Here is a 22577-nt window from a genome sequence, read left to right as displayed (position 1 = left end):
TCATCTTTCTCACAAGGTTCAAAGTGGGTTTTTCAATAACCTTACCACTACGAAGAGTGATGACTCATTTGACTTGATCCATGTGTTGGCTTCCGGAACTACTTGCATTTACATTGTATTGTCCCTTTGGATTTTGCTGTGGTTGAGATGGAAACTTACCTTTCTCTTAGAAACTAAGAGCAGATGTTAATTTTGCAAGAGCATCTTTAAAATTTGCCATGCTTTGAGCAAATTGAGTGTTGATTGTCTCTTGCTTTTCAATGAATGTATGCAATGTTTCCTCAAGATTTCTTCTAGGAGGTGGAGCATAAGGAGGTGCATATCCATAAGAATTTTGAAAATTATGGTGTGCTTGAAACGGTGGCTGTGAAGTTTGTGCATTATTGTTATCACTCTTCCAACTGAAATTTGGGTGATTTCTCTAACCAGGATTGTATGTTTGCGAGTATGGGTTATGATTGGGCCTTTGAAAATTGTTTAAAGCATGGGCTTGTTCATGGAGGCATTCCTTGAAAGAAGGCAAAGTTGGACAATCATTGGTTGCATGTTCATTTGTTTCACAAATTTGACACACAATGTCTTGAACATATTTTAATTCACCACTCTTTTTCATTTATAGTGCCTCGACTTTTCTAGCTAAAGATGTAAACTTGGCTTGGAGGTCATGATCTTCCCTAGATGTATGAGGTTGGGTTTTACTTGGTGCCTTATAAGTGCCCTTAGTGTCCTAATTTTGCACATTTTCAGCTAGCAAGTCTAGGTACTCCATTGCTTCATTAGGATCTTTATCTTCAAAAGTTCCATTGCACATCAATTCAACCATTTGCCTATCTTTAGGTGTTAACCTTTCATAAAATTGTGAAACCAATCTCCATGTTTCAAAACCATGATGAGGGCAAGTATTAAGCAAGTCTCGATACCTATCCCAACATTGGTAAAATGTTTTACCTGGTTTTTGAGTGAAAGTAGTGATTTGTCTTTTGAAAGAGTTGGTTTTATGAGATGCAAAAAACTTCTTTAAAAATTGTTGTTGCATTTCATCCCAAGCATGAATGGATCCTGACCTAAGATTTTGTAGTCATGTTTTAACTTTATCTTTTAATGAAAAAGGAAAAAACTTTAATCTAATGGTATTCATGCTACAATTTAAGTCATTATAGGTGTTACAAACTTCTTCAAATTCTCTCAAATGCAAGTATGAATTTTCTAGATCTAAGCCATGAAAAGAAGGTAAAAGTTGAATAATGTCTGGCTTAAAATTAAAATGAGATGCATTAGGAGGAAAAACTATGCATGAGGGTGCACTTGTCCTTGTGGGATTCATGTGGTCTCTAAGTGTCTAACACGGTTATTCTCATTATTCTCATTATGAAGTGACTGGTTATCTTCTTCGGTCATATTTTCTGAAAATGATGAGGATACCCTACAAAGTCTACCACTTAATGTACGTGACCAAACACTCATGCACGTGTAGAAAGAGAATAAAAGGAAGAAGAAAAGGAAACAAAACAAAAGAAACAAAGTTAGATACAAGAAAAGTGAAAAGAGAAAACAAAATAAATACTATAATTTGTACAAGAATTTACCTCCCCGACAACGACGCCAAAAACTTGACACGACCAAAAGATTGATGTCTTCTCCCAAGTGCAGGAGTGTCGAAGTAATAAATAACCCGGAAAGACCGGGGTCGAACCACAGAGAGGTTAATTGTATAAATTATAAATAACAAGACAACAACAACAATAACAACAATAACAATAATAATAGCAATAATAGTAGTAATAGTAATAGTAATAGTAATAGTAATAGTAATAGTAATAATACTCAGTACGTGGCGTTGTTATACCTGAGAATGATCTAAAAGATCGGGTCACAGGTTTCCAGCCTATATACTGAGTTTATGAAAAGATTAAAGAGATATATTATATAATATAAACAGAATGTAAATAATAATAATAGTAATAATATTAATAGTAATAATAATACTAGTACTAGTACTAGTAGTAGTAGTAGTAGTAAAAGAAGAAGATGAAGAAATTAATGAGAACTTTGAGATGAAAGATTAATGTAAGGATTAAACAATGATAAAAACAAATGTCAAGGTTAGAGGATCCACTAATGGTATTTCAAACAAGTATAGTATAAACTCTTATTATTCAATTGGAAACCACACACAAAGGAGGTTTCAATCGAATGATTTCTCATTAATAGCTCATTATAAATTATTAACATGATCATATTAATTATCTTATTTACATAACACCAAAATTTTAAATATTGTTAGGAATTCATGATGTTAACTGATGTTAACAACAAATCAAGTTCCTTTCATAGCCCAGGTGTAGGTAATACCATACGGTTGGGCTATGAGAGTTCCAAGCATTTGTTGTACCAAGTGTTATACAACACAAATTTAGATTAACCATTTAACAAGCAAAGTATTAAGAATTAGTAAGATAAAAATATATGACATGTTAATATTAAACATTAAGGTCCATGTTGAGTTTACACCATACTTGTTCTTACACCATTAGTGCAACCTTTTTACCTTGACATAATACACTTAGCTAAACATAATGAAGAAGAGAAACATAAATAAACAAAACAAGAACATAAATAAGATACAAGTTAACTAAGGAAAGGAAAGGAAATGAAAAGCATAAACAAGAAATTAATGAAAACAAAACTTAAGAATTATAAAAAATATAAAGAGAGAAATAAAGAGCATGAACTTGATCTGAACAACCAAGCCCCCAAATTCATGGCAAATGCCTCCTTTTATAGGCCAAAATTCGAAATTATTGATTTGATGACTAATTGTTGAGTGGGTGGCCAACTTTTGACTTGGTGAAAATCCTTATCTTCTTGTCTGAATAAAAAAAAATGCTACCATTCGAACTGGGTCCACTGGAAAACATGAAAGTTGTAGGAAATTGACTCGGCTTTCCAGAAAAAAAAAATAGAGGTCATTTGGACTTCTAGAACTCCAGATATAGGCCACACACTGAACAGTGTCCGGGCTGTAGGACAAATTCAGACTTCTCCGTTGTTGCTATAATTTGGACTTGAAAACGGTCTTCTTAGATCTTGATGAAAACATGCAAGTTGTAGGCCCAATTATCGAAAAGTGTTCCAGTTTGGATTGCTCCAACATCTCTTTTCTAAGTTTCACCCTCTCTTTATCTTCATAAATTTCAGTAGTTGAATTCATTAATCAATCCTTTGATTTATGTGATAGGCCTGCATTTAAGATGAACATTTACTATATATTAGGGCATTTTATAGTATTAGACTTGTTATTATAAAACATGCTTTAGTTAAGGAGTTATTGATACTTAAAGTGCAAAATGATGATATAAAACCTTGATAAATATGCACTTTTAAGTACTAATCAAGAAACTCAATGGATAACAATGAAGGAGAGAGAAAGTTGTTAGTTAACTATATTTTGGAGACTAAAAAGGTTGATCTTGGTATCAACGAGTTTAATTTGACAATATGAGTTTAATAGAGGTCTTTATAAACTTTTAACTTGCTTAAAAAAATAGATCGAAGTCGAGAGAGTATTTTTTTGGTTTAATTTTGTGATTTTATGGACAAATTAAGAGGCATTTTGAGTTGAAAGATTGGTTTGTTAAGGTGCTAAGGATGTTTATTAAGTGTTTTTGAGTTGAAAAATGTTAAAAATATATTTTTTAGATAAAAAAAACTCTAGTACTGATTTTCCAACCACCTAATCTTGTTGTCTACTTCTTTTTCTTTTTTTTTCCCCCTCCAAGAAAATAGTGTGAAAGATATGTTGTCTAACCTTTTTAAAAAATAAAAGATGCGAGCTATGTAGGCTTGGCCTTGTAGGGCCAAATGCGTCTGGCTTTTCTTTTAGGTTAGGTGTAAGGTCCTGACCCTTTTATGTTTTTTTTCTCTTTATTTTTTTGGATTTAGATTTAAATGCATTATAATTTTTTTTAACAATACATTTCAATTATTATTTAGTTTTTTTCATGATTTTCAAATAATATTATAGGTTTCTACGAGGAAGTTATCATTTTTTTCTAATTATTTTGTGCCTAATATGAAAAAAAAAACTCATGAATATTTAATTAACATAAAATTTATGTTTTTTTTCTTATATTTTTATATAATTTGTTCACATATACCAATTTTGTTTTTCTCTTCAATTATATAGAAAACACCTAGACTTTGTTTTAACATCTTATTTTAAATCTGTTTAGCCATAATGTATTTTTTTGTTTAAAAAACAAAGCTTGCAATTTACAAATCACTCGGTTTTATATTGTATTATTAAATAATAAATAGTTTCCAACATAAAGTTATTAAACCTAGTAAAGTCCATGATCCAAATTGTAGATATAACGAGTTAACCAAAGTTATTATTATACTTGTTGGAGTCCATGACTCGGGTTAAACCAATTTTTTTAAAAAAACAAAAAAAAATTTAATATTCATTTAATATTGGTTTGATTGTGAATTTTGTTTAATAATTTATTTTAAGTTGCTTTCTATAGAGTTATTAAGGTCTCAAATAAATATGTTGATATTGAGTTAGTGCTTGATTTTGTAATCATTTATTTATTATCATATAATAAAATTAAAAAATAGTTTCACAAAAAAAGTTTTTAAATCTAGTAAAAGTCCATGACTTGAGTCACATGTTTGACGAGTTAAGTTAGGGTGATGTAGGTCGATCCAATATATTATTATCTCAATGTTAAAAAAAAAAATATCATCTCTATTTTTTTTAAAAGCCAAATTATATTTGTACTAATTGTCCAAGTTATCTTTAAACATGTTAAGTCAATCAGGTCATAGTGAAATAATTCTCACTCAATTTAATATGAAACCTTATTTAAATAAAGAGTCGGGTGGGAAAAATTTAAGATTAATTAATTAAACCGAGTTTAATAATATTATTAAAAAATTTCTATAATATTAATTTTTTATATATATTAAAATAAATTCTGTTCGATCCGTAATATACTGATAGCCTGCTATCTAGTTTAATTTCTCTTAACGTTGCCACGTGTTGAATTACATGATAATTGATCAAATTATGAAATTGCTTCCACTATTTATAATTAAAGGGCAGGAAGACATTCCAAATTCCAAATTACTTTTAATTTAATGTTTTTAAGTAAAAAAATAAAGGAGAAAAGAAGATGAAAAGACAGAAACAGGGATTAGAAAGGGGGCAGGCGTAGGCACCTAGCAATTGGTTAAAGATAGGCATTCCTTTCTAGTTGGACTGCCTCACACAAATACAAGAGATACACAGAGCGGGAAGTCTGTGGGTTCAGGACAAGAAGGTGCATGTGGATGAAGATAAACCCATCTTCTTCTCCATCCTCAAGAATCCCTCTGTTGGCCATGGACGGTTGCAGCTACAAGGCAGCTGCTGGTGGATCTCTTTCAAACAGCCTAGTGGCCCTGGCAAAACTTTGTTGTAAACCCATAGGAGGCCCATCCCTAAATGTAGCCATGGCAGGCAGTGATCCATTGGGAGGCTTCTTCAGGTTAGGTCTGATAACTTGCTTTATTTCTTTTCTCTCGTGGTTTGCATATGAGAGCAAGGTTATTAAAAATAATTTTTTAGCATGACATAATATATAAACTTGAATGGTAAATTTAAATCGTATAATTATAAATAAAATATTATAATTAATTATATATTAATAATTTCAATTAAATAATAATTAACAATATAATACAATTAAAATAAATAATAAAATAAATAATAAAAAAATCCTAACACTTTTATTCTATTCATATTAATTTCTCTATTTCTTGAAAAAATCAACCCATTTATTTTATTATTTACGAGTATTCCTTGGTAGGCATTTTAGAGAGCTGAACAAGTATTTTGATCCTCTTCTTGTCTACTCTCCCTTAATAATGTATAAAGAATGAATCTCAAAGTCGTTAATTTGACCATTCGCTGAGGAAGTAAAGGTTTTTTTTTAATAATATGAATGAGCACTAAATGAATCAACAATGGGTTCCAGAAAAGCATCCTTGATTTCATACAACTCCTAACCTTGGGAAGTTGGCATGTACTAGCTGTGTACTTCAAATGATGTCTATCTTGTCACTTCATCTAGTCTCCTCCTAACATCAACATACTTCTTCTATACGTCTTGCACTGCTTTGATGCGATCCTTTATGGTGACTTAAACCAACTCCGTGTCATACAACTTTCAATCTCTAACTTTTTCCCAATATAAAAGAGTTTTGCACCTCCTACCATACAGGGCTTCGTATAGGCCATCCCTATTATGGCTTGGTGACTATTATTATATGTGAACTTCACCGATACTATGTGTTCCTCCCAGTTTCCTCTAAATTCTAACACACATACCCGTAGGAGGTCTTTCAATACTTGGATGACTCTTTCTGACTTGCTATCAGTTTGAGGGTGAAACACAGTGCTCATATCCAATCTTGTCCCCAAGACTCTCTGTATGCTCAGCCAAAGTCGTGAGGTGAACTTGGGATCCCGATTCTAGACAATGGATACTAGAACCCCATAGAGCTGTACCACCTCGTTTATGTAAATCTTGGCAAGCTTGTTTACCAAATCAATCCTCTTTATAGGCAAGAATAGTGCAGATTTCATCAAGCAGTCTATGATGACTCATATTGCATCATTCCCTTTCCTTCTTTTCGGAAATCTAGACACAAAATCCATGGTGATCAACTCCCACTTCCATTTCAGAATTTGTAATGGTTGCAATGATCCCGTGGGTCTCTAGTGTTTCACTTTGACTTGTTGACATATTCTGCACTTAGACATATACTCGGCTATTTTCCTTTTCATTTTTGGCCACCAATAGAGGTGTTTCAGGTCTCGATACATCTTAGTGCTGCCACGATGCATAGAGAACTTGGACTCATATGCCTCTTGTAGAATCATCTGTTTGACCGTCTCGTCATTATGATCAATGATCCATCATCTGCTACCTAGAATTGTGTTTCTACCTCGGCCTCCACTTCCTTCCTAATCTTGAACCCCTCATTGTCATGGAATTAGGCTTGTATTATTTGTTCATGATATGTTAGTCACACCAACAGTTGGGCTAATAATTTACCTCCTAATTGATGCCCAATTCTGCACCCATCTTTTTCAATTCCATCAATTGTCGATCCTTCCACATTGTTGGCTTACCCAGGGTGGATTTATTATTGTGAATGAGGGCATTTGCTACAACGTTTGCCTTCTATCCACCTTCTTTGCCACATGTTCAACTTTTTTTGCGACATCAAATACTTTAAACTTTTGTGATTGGTAAAGATTTAAGTTTGAGACCCATACAATTAATGTCTCTATATTTGTAAACACCTAAAAAAAAAAGAGTAAAGCTAAAAATGACTCCACTATAGCAGCTGATTTCTAAATTGGCAATGACACAATTTTTCATTGTTGATTTTTGAATTGGCAGCAACAATTTGGCTATTGATTTATAAATCGGTTGTGGCACAGTTATTGGCTATCGATTTCTAAATCGGCAGTTGCTGATTTCTGAATTGGCAGCAACAGTTTGGCTATCGATTTCTAAATCGGCAGCAACACAGTTTTTTGCTACCGATTTTTAAATCGACAGTGACATGTTTTTCATTGCTGATTTCTGAATCAGTAGCGATAGTTTGGTTGTTAATTTCTGAATCGGTTGCGACAACGTTTTTCATTGCTAATGGCATCCGAGACGGATGACCAGGTTGTGATTGTTGATTAGCTTTGGCTAATGGCATTCGAGATGGATGGTCTGGTTGTGCTTGTTGAGTAGCTTCGGCTAATATCATCCAAGATGAATGGTTGGGTTATGCTTGTTGACTAGCTTCGACTAATGGCATCCAAGAGGGATGACCGGGTTATGCTTGATGATTAGCATCGTCTAATGGCATCCGAGATGGATGACCGGGTTGTGGTTGATGATTAGTTTTGGTAAACAGCATCCTAGATGGATGGTCGAGTTGATTATGACGATTGACTTTGGCTAATGGTATCCATAAGAGATGAGAAGTTTGACTTTTATGATTAGTTTTGGTTAATGGCGTCCAAGACGGATGACTGATCAGTTTAGATATTGCGATTAGTTACGGTTAAAAGCATCCCAGGTAGATAACCGGGTTAAGGTAAAGTTAATCTTCATCTGATAGTACCCTGATCTCAAATCTACTTTCAAAAATACTTTTACTCCCTTTAATTGATCAAATAAATTATCTATCTGCGAGAAGGGGCATTTATTTTTCATCATTATTTTGTTCAGCTGATGGTAGTTAATACAAAGTCTATTGGTTCCATCTTTCTTTCTCACAAATAGGATTGGCGCTCCCCAAGGTGAGTTACTGGGTCGTATAAACCCCTTGTTTAACAACTCTTGTAATTGAGTCTTTAGCTCATTCAATTATGCCAGAGCCATCCAATATGATTGTTGAGCTATGGGTGAGACTCTAGGAAAAGTGTCTATAGACATTTCTACCTCTCGCTCAGGGGGTAGTCCTGATAGTTCTTCAAGAAATACATCTGGGAATTCCTCCACCACAAGAATATTTTTTAGTCGTGGACCTTCGTCATCAGAGTTTAAGATGTATGCAAGGTATCCCATACATCCTTTTCTCAAAAGTTTATGAGCTGTCACAATCGATATTAAGGCGATCGGTTTGAGAATTCTCTCTCCCTTGAAAACCATCCTTTCACCCTCAGGTGTTTGGAATATAACAGTTTTAGCATAACAATCTATTAGCGCCTTATATTTACTCAGCCAATCCACGTCTAAAATTATGTCAAAATCATGCAATTCCAAGGGAATCAAGTCTATTTTTACATCATTGATCATGGTCATTTCATTAAAAGTAGTTCTTACATATACGCATAATATTATGTTTACATAATTACAACTTAGCCTTAAAATATTCATATATCAACTTGAGTTTGCATTCATACTAGTTGAACATGAGTTTGCATTCATATCATACTAGTTGTCATCACGAATTTAAACAAAAACATTTAATATCAATTATATATTCAGTACATTTTGTTCATACAAAATACATTATGACTTAAAATGCAACTACATCATTCCTTACAAAAGTGGGTTCCCGTGTCATAGGGTCCCTAAACACTTTATTGGTGTGATGTCCCTATTACAATACAAATATTTATAAGAATTATGAATAATTAATAATATACAATCAAGTAGTTTAATGAAGCATTAACGTTACTACATGTTCAAGGCATAACATTTATAGTTTCTTTATATACTTGGTTTATGCAAACATAATACACATGAACGCATCAATTCATGCAACTACTCATAACCTTTAAATCCTGTTATCCTTGTAGGATATCATTTATTCATTCTAACCATCCACTTATAATGCCATTAGCTGAAACATTCATTTATCCCAATCATTCATTCGCTTGCAAACTAAAATTCTCATGACATAATTTTAATCATGTTATCTCCTTTTTCTTATCATGTCAAATAAAAAAAGTGTGATCAAATGATACATGCAAATAAAGCTCATCAATACGATGAAAATGTTTTTCTAAGTAAAGCCTGCAAGTCCGACAACAATTTTCTTTCCTTTGGAATTTTATTTCAAGTAAATCTTATTAGTCTCATGGCAATTTCTTTTCAAATGAAATGCCATTTCAAACTAATCCCATCAGCCTAATGATAAATGTTTTTCAAATGAGATTTTTATTTCAAGAAAAGCACATTAGTCCATTGACAATTTTTTTTAGATATCTTTTTATTTCAAGTAAACCCAATTAGTTCAGTGGAGTTTTCTTCTCAAATAATATTTTTATTTCAATTGAAGCTAATTATTCCGATGAAAATTTCCTTTTAAATGGAATTTTATTTCAAAATATAGCACATCAATTCAATGATAATTTTCTTTCAAGTGATATTCTATTTCAAGTATAGTCCATCTATTTTATTGCAATTTCCTTTAAAATGATTTTTTTTTTAAAGAGAAGCCCATCAATTCAATTGCAATTTTCATTCAAACGCAATTTCCTTCTAAGTGAAGCCCATCCGATGGTAATTTTCTTTCTAGTAAAGCTTATTAATTTGATAGGAAGCTTCTTTCCAAATCCCATGGAACTTTTTATTTCAAGTAAAGTCCAATAGTCCAATGGCAATTTCCCTTCAGATATCTTTGTTTCAAGCCCATTTATCCGATGATAATTTTCATTCAAATAAAATTTTAATTCAAGAAAACCCCATTAATTCAATGACATATTTGCTTTTAAGCAAAACTCCTTAACTTTTTTTTCTTTACAAATTCACCATTCAAAGTCAAGAGAGAATAAGCTTTCATTGTCTTTGTCCCATAAATATTGTAAAGATGGGAAAGTATTCATAACCTGTTTTTCACATATATTTTTAAAATAATAAGAAATTAAAAAAAAATTTAAAAAATTAGTGAGTGAAACAACATGCAAGTGAAGAAATTGATGCCAAAATAAATATGAAAGCTTAAGCCCCTCTTCAAAATAATTATGTGATAAAATGATAGAAGGATAAAGAGATAAGAGATAAGAAGTGATGAAAAAATGAGTTTATTATAAATAAGAGAGCATAAGAAAAAAAAATCACAAGAGAAACAAGAAACACAAAAAAAAATTACAAAGACTAGAAGAAATAAAATAGAAAAAGAGAGAGAGAGAGAGAAAGTACAAAAAGAAAGAAAAAAGAGAAATGGATTAAAAAAAAAAAACTATCTTTCTTTTCTTTTGAAAAACCCTAGCCACCACTTCTTTCTCTCTCTCTCTTTTAATATGATTATTGTCATTGTCATCTAATACCACCACAATAATGCTCTATTTTGTCCTTCTTACACTGATCAAATATTGATATACTTCTCTTCACTGAAATCCTAGCCAAAATCAACCCAAAAGTAACTAAAAAATCACAACCCTCATTTCAACCTAAAAATCCGAGTTTTTCTTCTTCTTCTTCTTCTTTTTTTGCATATCTAATAACAATAAGTAAAGTGCACGCATATTCACCACTTTGTAAATTTCAGCAATGTCCAGCACCTGATGACAACGCATCACCATTACCTAGTTTTTTTTTTTTCCGGCCTTCTTCAATTTATTCTAACAGATCTCATATGTTGTTTTCGATTCCCAAATAAATTGTTTTTATTTTTTATAAATTGTAACATATTGTGATTTTTATGTATTATTATGAATATTTTAAAGTGTTAGGATCCACATCATTTTATGACAACAATGAGAGTAATGAAGCCATCATGTTTAATTTTTTATGTAATAAGATGAAATCAATACCCTACAACGGATTAAGAGGATAGGTTGCAAAAGGTGTAAATGGTATGGTAGCATATGGATATTTTTTATTTTGTGTTTGATTGTGCGTATTGGATATGTTTAACCCATGATTCTTAGGAATTTTTCTAAAAAAATAGTAGGACTATTTTCTTATAAAATGTTTATATTTTTTTTTTAAATGAGAATCAACCTAGTGGTAGTGTAGTATGATCCTTAAATGAGTCAATGTAATTTTGATCTTTATAAATATATGTTTTTGTCAATGTATGCAAATGTTTATTTAAAAAATTTCAAGTGCTATGATACATTATCCAATCATTATGACTGCATAAGGATTCATTGAGTGCAAGTGATGGTTTTTAGACTTATTTTAGACCTAATCAAATAGAAATGGACCAAAGTCTATTTTTTCATCATTAATTTCTCGGATTCAATACTTGTATTTTAAAAGTGAGAATTGGGTCTTGATATCAAGTCTAGGTCCTAAATTATTGTTGTGGGTTTTGATAATTTTCTTCTTTACACACATATTCTAATTTAGACAAACTTTAACAAGAATATATTAGATATTTTTATCGTTAAAAACAAGAAATAATACAATTTATCTTAGGTAATATATTTTAAACTGATTTTCAATTTTTTTTTGTTGTATAATCAACTTTTTATCTAGAAGTTTTATAGACCAGTTAGGATTTTTAGTTAACGACAACTCTATTTATATTTTTTTACCCTATCAATTCTAATCAAGCTCGCTAAAATGTGCCATACAATATTAATTAATTAATTAATAATTTTTCAGTTTGTCTATATATCATGTTTATGATTCATAGCATTAAGATGAGATTTATTAAATAAGATATTGATATTGCTAAACTTATTTATATTAACTTAAATTTTTTGGTGAATTGAATATTCGAATCTAACATTAGAGCGAATATATATGACGGTCATATGATTTTGGAACCTTGATTTTCTATACACTAGAAACCGACCCTGATCACATCATGATGTTGAGAATGTGTTGGGTGTCATGAACAAAACTTACCATAATACATCTTGTTGATTAGGGCATAATATTAATTATTTGGTCTCTTTCAAACATTAATCTCATTAATCCTATCTTAACAGCTTGGCCATGTGAAAGATTAAGACGACCAAACTTTCCCTCTTCCCTCTTCTGTATACATAGAAGCATTGATCCATATTAAATACAAAATTAGCATTATACTAAGTTTACATCAATTCACCTGAAGACATCACTACAAAGTGAGGTGCAGGATAGAAGAGAAATAAAGACTGAAGTTCCTACCTTTGGGTGATGAGAGTTGCACGTGATCGGCCAGATGGGAAAAGCCATAGGAGAGTAGACAATCACTTCCCTTCTGACCTTGGTTTTTCTTCTTACATTTGACTAAATAGTGAAATTTAATAAAAAGGCTAGTTGAGTCAGCATGGTAGATCAAATTTGGTGTATAAAGAAACTTGTTTCCCTCTCTCTTTAAAAGTCATCGTGTGTGTGTGTACGCACTTACACATGGTGATCGATAGGAGTCCTTTGACAGGTCCAAATAGAGAGAAGCCTAGACGAAAGGGAGAGTTAGTAGTGAGAGGAGAGAGAGAGAGAGAGAGAGAGAGGAAGTTGTGGGTAGAGGTAATAAGCCATGGGAAGACCTCCTTGCTGTGACAAAGATGGGATCAAGAAAGGTCCATGGACCCCTGAGGAGGACATCATCCTGGTGTCTTATATTCAAGAACATGGTCCAGGAAATTGGAGATCAGTTCCTACCAACACTGGTGAGTGCCACAACTTATTAGATCCAACTGATATATTGGTTATGATCATTTAGGAATTGAATCCCACTTGGTTTTTTTAATTTTTGGATGAGTATGTATGCAAACATTGAATTATGGAATACACTGATGGATCAGTATCTTGCTGTATGAAAAGGGTTGTTAAGGTGCAGCAAAAGTTGCAGGCTTAGATGGACTAACTACCTCAGACCAGGAATTAAGCGAGGCAACTTCACACCCCATGAAGAAGGGATGATAATTCACTTGCAAGCTTTATTGGGTAACAAGTAATCCTCAAAAACCTCAATCTTCTGTTTAAATTTATGTATTTTTCATTTGAGAAATCAAACTATACCATTTAATAGGAGATTTCTTTATTCTCCTTCAATTGTTTTTGATAGAATTACATATCAAGAATAAATTTGGATCCTTTTCGTTGTTGATATGGATAGATGGGCAGCTATAGCTTCATATCTTCCCCAGAGGACAGATAATGATATAAAGAACTACTGGAACACCCACCTGAAGAAGAAACTAAAGAAGTTGCAGTCAGCTTGGGACCCTATGGCACAAGACTCAACAAGCAGTCAGTTTATCTCAAAAAGTTTCAATGATAGAAAGAGCTTAGATAATTTCACCGCCAATTCCTCACCAGCCCTCAGGCCTAATCAGGCCTCCACATATGCATCAAGTACCGAAAACATTTCTCGTCTTCTTGAAGGTTGGATGAGATCATCTCCAAAGCCGAATAGTTCGAGTTTTCTTCTCAAAGAAAATCGGGAGCAAGAAAATAACAGCCTGGAAAATAATGATCATGACATTGCCAATTCAGTGGCTATAAATTATCTTCAACCTTACAAGGAAAAACCTGAGCAAGAAAGTGGTGATCTAATCTCTCATGAAGAGTTTGAGTCCATTTTATCACTCGAGAGCTTGCATGATGTTGCATGGGACAAGCCCTGTTGTGATTCTGGTACTGTTACTATCACCACTACTACGGAAGGTTTCCATAACTCTGCAAGTGATGAGAAGGAAAATATGACAATGATCGAGAGGAAGCAGAAATCTGAGAGTACTCCCCCCTTATCATTTCTTGAGAAATGGCTCTTGGACGAAAATGGTGCTGGTCAAGTGGAAGAAATTATGAAACTCTCTCCAATATTCTGATCATATCTTTGTTTCCTCTCTCTCTCTCTCTCTCTAGCTCACTCACTCGCTCTCTCTCTCTCTCTTATTTAGTTTGAGCTAAACCAGTGGAGGAAGAATTAAAAAAACATTGTGATCTCTCAGAGTTTAATCTTTGAGCATCTGGGGTTCTGAGAACGTGGGATCTCTTTGAGAATTGTAATTAACCTTATTATCTTTTAATGAATTAATTGTCATGAAATAACCAAAGCAATTCACTCTCTATGTAATTTGTGTGAGACCTTATTTGATTGAAAGAGAAATTAAAAGGCCCTGCAAAGTTCGTCATTGCAAAGAGTCAAATTACGCTGGATATGTATGCGTGGATAAAATTTTATCCAAGGGTTAGAAATGGTTGTGTCTACTGTCTAACCCACAACAGCAAAGAAAAATGAAAGAGATGAGTCACACATTTATTAGAGACCCTTTCATGGGTCTCCATCATATATTTAATTAACTAGTTATTATTTTTTTTAGATTCACCTTTGTAGGTATTCGACCAGCTTACATATATATTAATTAATATTATGAGTTTTGAAATTAATGATCATATAAATCTAATTTTGAGATTTATAAAATTTAAATTAGTGATTTTTATAAAATAAATTCAAAATTTAATTAAGAGTATTTACATCATATTTATCTGGACATACAGATGTAATTACACGTAATAGAAGAGATACACAAGTGGACACAATGTTGTTCAAGTCAAAATAAGAGCACTCTTTGCAAATATATCGATATTTGATATCACCAAAAAAAGTACTTTTAACTTTGAATTAAACCCTAAACCTAGCTAGAAGCAATATAATATATTACGTACAGAGTTCTCATATTTAAGGTTTAAGCCTAGAAGCTATCATGCACACAATTAACCTATTTTTGCTGCTGGGTCGATCGATTTTAGCAGAATAGGGCTTAAGACTTTAGAATTATTAGTATCTTTAACATTATTAGCACTCAACCCTTACAGTTTTCTTAATTAGATATCAAGGATATGCAAAATGTGGTAGTTTCTTGAAGCAAAATGGGACTTTTTGCAAAGTGAAAGCAAGAGGAATAATGGCCATACAAGTGAAAAAAGGAGATGGTGTCACGGAAGTCTTGCATCCAAATGAGGTAAAACGGTTGCTTCAGTAGCTTTTCAGAAACCTTGTAGTGTGTGTGCGAATGCTGGGAGAGAGAGAGAGAGAGAGAGAGAGAGAGAGAGAGAGAGAGAGGAAGGAAGTGAGAGAGAGAGAGGCGTGATCTTAAATGACCTTTCGGTGATGTGAAGAAAAATGCTCATCTTTGAGGCCAATCTTTCACAAGATACAGCCTCGGTTTTGGCTTCAGATCTCTTCTATACGTGATAAAATTCGGTCCCCCACTCCCCCCAAATCATTCGGCTATTGAGTGTTTGGCAGTGTGTTTTTAAAGTACTTTTAAAAAAAATTAAATTTTTTTTATTTTAAATTAGTATGTTTTAAAAAATTTTAAATTATTTTAATATAAAAATTATAAAAATAATTTTTAAAAATAAAAAATATTATTAATATATTTTTTTAAATAAAAAATATTTTAAAACATAATAACTACACTTCTAAATATACGAGCACAACCTCACAGGGTTAGGCTTAGAGATAAAAATATTGGAGCTTGGTATGTCAAGTCCAGCACTGTTGAGTACAATAAAACAACCGTCAATAAACAAAGGATAATATATATAACTGTAGTTGTAACAGATTATAACTGTATATAATCTAATGGCGATTTTATGTGTTAATTAGTTATTTTATTGTAAATTTTGATGAGTTATTAAAAACAAATATACTCTTTAGATTAGTTCAATATATATAAGATGTAAATCAAAATATATTATTTAAAAAATCCTCAAAGAAAATATTTATTATTATTATAAAGGAAATGATTGCATCCATAAATTGGTGTAGGTAGAAACAATTATATCATTAATAAAAATTCATTTATTTAGGAATTAATTTTAAATTATAGGGTTAATATTAAATCACTTTTAAATTGAGTAAAGACTTTTATAGAATCATTATCCCGAATTAAATTACTTGTTTCTGTCTCCACGAGGCAATCTAAAGGAACAAACTTTTTTAATTTATAAACTCTTATAATTTGATCAAATAAATCCTATAATATAATTAGGTTAAATCATTTTTTTTCAAATAAAAGAAAGAATATACTATGTGTATTGTTTGTGTTAAAAAGGTTTGGGATACAAGATTAGAATTTATTCTTTTATGGATATTGTTTAAAAGAAAAAAAAAATTAATCAAATTTTAAAACTAGATCATTACTAACAAAAAAAATCCAAATTATTTTATTATTATTAAATCAAAATTATAATACAATTTCTTTTTTAGATCCTGCTGTAGCTACACAACCCTTCTCATCTTGCCTTAATCACATAGAAATATAAAAACTTAATGTAAATAAAATAGAATAATAATAATTATGAGGAAACCACAAAATATTAGAACTAAGATTTCACTATCCAAAGCAAAAACAAGTTTTAAACTTGATACTCTGAATTACAAGGGTACAATCATTAAGTAACAAATCAATAGTGTGTGTGAGAGATAAAATCAATAATCAAATTAAAAAATTATCATAAAAAAAGTTCCACTACATGCAATTCACTCTTGCTATACTTTGACAGACATGTTTAAAAACAAATATAACAATAAATATTTTATTTTACAAGGTTAATTAGTCATTACCAATTCAACCGAGAACAAATAAGATTTTTCTTATCTCAATTGCATAATAAAACAATCAAAAATGTCCTTAGAATAAAAAAATTTAAAACTGAATTCAATGAGCAATTTCATACTTTCACAATGATTTTTTTTATAATTATTATGTCAAATGACAGGTAATTTAGTATTTGACTGGACATAGAAAATAAAATAAAAATCACATTAAAATAACTAAAATATCCTTAGAAGCTATAAAATTAAAACTTGATTCAAGAGGCTTTTTATCTTTTTCACAAATATTTTTTATTATTATTAGGTTAATTATAGCGTAATTGAGCATTTTAAAAAGTAAAATAAAAGATAGCTAGCAAGCGTAGCCCACACTAACATGTGCAATGCATATGCTTATTTTTTCTTTTAAAGTGTCATGTATTGGTGTTGGGTTCATAGTTTGTTATTAATGAGACTTTTTTTTCTATTTTTTCATCCCTGTAAAATGATAGCTTGATTTTCTTTTGTTATTAGTATTTCAAATTCACTCCTTATTCTTTTTATTTTTTTAACTTTTTTCTTGGTTAGTTTGTAAAAGTTTTATTTGTTTTTAATTTTATCATACAATCCAAATCTATAGTATATTATTTTTATAAATTTGATCCTCATTCTTTTGATTTTTTTTTCCTTTCATTAAAGTTTTTTTTTATTTCACCTTTCAAACAAAAAAAAATTATGTCAATTTTGATAATCATTTTTTTTTTATTTTTTTAGGTCCTTTTGCTAAATTGATTTTTCTACTATAATTTTGATTTTAATTCTTTTAATTGCTATTTTTTTTTAAAATCCTTTTGTATAATTGGGCTTCATGTTTTTTTTTTTTTTTTTTTCAGATATGATGCTTTGAATCTAATTATCTAGGTCATGGGTCTAATCACGTGTTTAAAAAGTTAACATGATCCGAAACTTAAAAAAATAGGTTTTGTTATTTTCTTTATTTTTTTGAAACCTTATAGTGACTTAAATTCTGTTCCGATAGATTTCTTATCAAAACAAACATAAGGGATGCATTGATTCACAATGGAACACAAGGGGATATACTGATTCAAGCGAAAGATCGAGAGAATAAACTATGGACTTGCCTCAAAATTCATAGGGTAAATAGAAATTAACTCTGAATTATGCAAACCTAGACTTAACTTATAATAACTTTAATTCTGGACCTATTACTCTTTTACATAAAACAAAATGAGTAATTAAGCCCCATACATGTTTATTTATATATCTCGAATAGATATATTGGATCTCGTTTTGCAAGTAAAAGTGTGCAAGTACTAATCCATGGAATTTATAAATCTTGAGCTGAAATAAAATTAATTTCATATTTGTAAATTCGAATCCAATAGTTGGATTTATTTAGTGTTTTTAGCATAATATTAAATAAATCCTTTCATCGTCTCTCTGCATTCCATTCCATTACTTCTTCTCTTTGATATATTCGATTTGAATTCCATTCTATTGCGTGCATTATCCAACAACTACATCGAACATGATCTCTTTCATTCAAGTGACTGCAGAAATCTTTACTCATCAATAATAATATGTGATGTTATGAGCTGCAGCATATTTATTGATTCACCAACTAGAAGGAAACGCAACACGCAGCATGACTTCAAGCATAAATTTGCTTTGCTGTATATCATTAACTGCACTGCTTAATTATCAAGGATCCAACGTCAGACAATAATATGAAAGTATCAATAGGATCATATATATATATATATATGATGGACTGAAACTTTCGGTGATTTATATATTGTTAGTGGCAAGATTATGTAATTTTTTTTAACTCTTGAAAACTCTTTGATGGATTTATTCCATCGATAATTCCGTTTGTAATGATAAGTGGTATTTCATGTATTTTTTGAACTCCCATTCTAATGGTCATCATTTCGCATGTAAGTTTCTACAAAATGCTCTATCAGTCTTGGTTCATATCCAAGAACTATAGCCTGTAAAAAGAGATTATTGATTAAGACGACCAAAAGATTGATGTCTTCTCCCAAGTACAAGAGTGTCGAAGTAATAAATAACCCAAAAAGACAGAGGTCTAACCACAAGGAGGTTAACTATATAATAATAATAATAATAAGTTAAAGAGGACTTTGAGATATAAAATTAATATGAGGATTCAACAATGATAAAAACAAATATCAAGGTTAGAGAATCCACTAATAATATTAGAAATAAATATATAAACTCTTTTTATTAATCAACTAGAAACCACATACAAAGAAGGTTTCAATCGGATGATTTATTCTTAATAGTTTATTATAAATTTTTAACATGATCATATTAATTATCTTATTTAAGTAATACCATACTTTTAAATATTGTCAGGAATTTATGATGCTAACTTAATGTTAACAACAAATCAAGTTCCTTTCATAGCACAGGTGTAGGTTATACCATACGGTTGGCTATGAAAGTGTCAAGCATTTGTTGTACCAAGTGTTATATAACACAAATCTAGATTAACCAATTAACAAGCAAGGTATTAATAATTAGTAAGATAAAAAGATAAGACATGTTAATAACAAACTTTCTTGGATATAAATATTGAAATCCATGTTGAATTTATATTATAACTATTCTAACACCATTAGTGAAACCTTTTCACCTTGACATAATATACTTAGATAAACATAATGAAGAAGATAAACATAAATAAACAACATAAGAACATAAGTTTAGTAAAGGAAATGAAAAGCATAAACAAGAGATTAAGGAAAATATAACATGAAATAAAACTTAAACATTACAAAAATATAAAGAAAGAAATAAAGAGCATGATCTTGATCTGAACAACCAAGATGCCTAAATGCATGGCAAATGCCTCCTTTTATAAGCCAAAATTTAAAACTATTGATTTGATGACTAATTGTCGAGTAGGTGGCTGTATCTTGACTTGGTGACAATCCTTATCTTCTTGTCTGAACACAACGTCATTGATAACGTCTAAATTTGAACCATCTATACCCATGAAAGTTCTAGGAAATTATCTTATCTTTCCAAGAAAAAAAATTGAGGTCATTTGGACTTCTAGAACTCGAGATATGGGCTGAACACTGAACAATGTCTGGGCTATAGGACAGATTCGAACTTCTCCGTTGTTGCTATAATTTGGACTTGAAAATGAACTTTTTAAATTTAGACTCCTCATGAAAGTTGTAGGCATATGTCTTACCTTTTTATCCATATAAAGCAGACTTAAATTCGAGATCTATAGCTCTAGATATGACCCAATTACTGAACAGTATTCCAGTTTGGACTGCATCAACATCTCTTTTCTAAGTTTGGCCCTCTCTTTGTCTTTTTAATTTCAGTATTTAAACTCATCAATCAATTCTTTCATTTATGTGATAGGCCTGCATTTAAGATGAATATTTACCATAAATTAAAGGTATCTTATATTATTAGATATGTTATTATAAAACATGTTTTAGTTAAGGAGTTATTGATACTTCTAATGCAAAATGATGATATAAAACCTTGATAAAAATATATTTTTAAGTACTAATCATTGATGGTTAAATATTTTCATTTAAAACAATAATTTTTTAAAAAAAACAAAAGAATGTAATAAAAAATAATCTTATCATCTACTTCACATGCAAAATAAAGGGAATGGATTCATTGATATGCGTGGTAATCGAACCATAAATATCCTTATTGTAATTCTTCACCTTAAACTGGGACTACCACATGAAATGCTCAAACATCAAGTAGTAAATATAAGTTTTTTATATAGTCTCCGAGACATGCGAAGGTCTGAAATCTCTCTAAACTACCATGTCTCCCCAGCATAGAAGACCTCTTTCTTTAGCATATTTTTTTACATCTCATATTAAAAATCAAGCAACCTATATGGTAGAAAAAAATTATCGGTTAAGATGAAGAAAAATAAAATTTTAACATTTAAATAAGAAAATAAAACATTGATAGTTTAATCTTACCTAATTGCATGCGTTGTGATTCTCCTAAGCTCTCCTAACAACAACGTTGTCAGCCCTATCCCAATAAAACTCTTTCTTACATGTCAAATTTGTAAAAGAACTAGTTCATTAACATTAAAAAAAAAAAAAAAACCTAATCGAATTAAAATAATAAAATAAAAATTGTTTAAGTATATGTTAAACTTGAACTTTCTAAACCATACATCAATCATAAAATTAATTTCCTTCCAGAATTTTTGAAAACTTGACTACACAAAAAACAATAGCACTTTCATCAATGATTTCATTAAATTTGTTAATTGAAATTAATTATTAAAAAATTATGCATTGTTGTTTATTTTTTAACCATGCAGGATATGAAAACAAACTTACATTGAGTTATTGGGCCTCCACTGAGCAATGTATTTTCCAATATATATTTTGCTCAAAATAGACACCCCCTTGTGAGGTGACATCGCACTCGACGAGCATGCATCAAGAGAGGATGCTTTTGCATAAGGTGCCTATTCATTGTTGACATCTAACGACTCATAATCATTAAAAGTGTTGCTACAAGAACTAGCAATGCTAAACAATTAAAAAGGTAATAACATTCATATTTTAAAAAAAAAAAAAATAGGAAGCACTTTCTATATACAAGAGACTATACAAAATTTATTACTTATAAATACATATCAATAAATAAAAACTTCAGACTAATTGATTTTATTTATGACAAGTCCTTGTTCATATCTCTTTGACTAACAAAAAAAAGTAGTTTCTATATGTTACATTGATCTATTTTATAAATCTCTTTGATTTAAAAAAAATCTTTTTATGTGTAGATTAAGTGTAATGTTTTTATTTTATTATTATTACTATAAAATCCTATTGATTTCTAAATAAAAGAGGAACCCCTAAAAATTCAAGGATTTAAAAATTTTCAAAATCCTTAATTTTTTAAATACCAAATATAAGGGTATTTCTATATAAGGGAAGAAAAAACACAGAAAAAAGAAAAGAAAAACGTGAAACAAATAAGATTGAAAATTTTAGTTTTTTAATTAGATTTTTTACTAATGAATAATTAAATATCCATATGTAATTCGTTTTATAATGAAAACTTCAAAATTTCAATTAAACTAGAATTTTTCAAAGAACAATTAAGTTAGGGTTGGGCTTTGTTCAGGGACTGCCTTTGGCAGCTTTAGAAAGGAGAGGAGAAAGTCTTCCCTCCGACCTTTTACTTTCCATCTATCCATAGAAAGAAGTGCGAGAGACAGTCAATGTCCGATGATTTTTCCAGCAAAACTAAAGGTTTTTTTGGTCTTTATAATTCAAGGAACGACCACCGGTTTGTTTTGGAATATAGTTATGATTATTTTTTAAAATATTTTTTATTTAAAAATATATTAAAATAATATATATTTTTTTAATTTTTTAAAAATTATTTTTGATATCAACATATTAAAATAATTTAAAAAAATCAAAAAATTATCAATTTAAAATAAAAATAAATAAATTTTTAATTTTTTAAAAATACTTTTAAAATATAAAAACAAAGAATAATATTCGCATTTTAGTGCTTCA

At 30.4% G+C, this 22577-nt stretch overlaps 1 protein-coding gene across 1 annotated transcript; it reads left to right on the top strand.

The window, feature by feature from the left end:
* Nucleotides 1–12810: 12810 nt before the first annotated feature.
* Nucleotides 12811–14518, top strand: LOC118027738 (transcription factor MYB60). Its single transcript, XM_035031178.2, has 3 exons — nucleotides 12811–13111; nucleotides 13266–13395; nucleotides 13561–14518. Exons 1-3 carry the CDS (start codon nucleotides 12979–12981, stop codon nucleotides 14273–14275), a joined length of 978 nt encoding a protein of 325 aa, XP_034887069.1. The 5' UTR covers nucleotides 12811–12978; the 3' UTR covers nucleotides 14276–14518.
* Nucleotides 14519–22577: the final 8059 nt, after the last annotated feature.

Source organism: Populus alba, chromosome 19 (genome assembly GCF_005239225.2).
Source record: "Populus alba chromosome 19, ASM523922v2, whole genome shotgun sequence".
NCBI classification, from domain to species: Eukaryota; Viridiplantae; Streptophyta; class Magnoliopsida; order Malpighiales; family Salicaceae; genus Populus; species Populus alba.
This window is presented reverse-complemented; position numbering and strand designations above follow the sequence as displayed.

Excerpts from the sequence above, each read along its gene's own strand:
- LOC118027738 (XM_035031178.2), top strand. The coding sequence starts at position 12,979 with ATGGGAAGACCTCCTTGCTGTGACAAAGATGGGATCAAGAAAGGTCCA. Across the intron at positions 13,112-13,265 it reads ATCAGTTCCTACCAACACTG|GGTTGTTAAGGTGCAGCAAA; the intron begins GTGAGTGCCACA and ends CTGTATGAAAAG. Across the intron at positions 13,396-13,560 it reads CAAGCTTTATTGGGTAACAA|ATGGGCAGCTATAGCTTCAT; the intron begins GTAATCCTCAAA and ends TGATATGGATAG.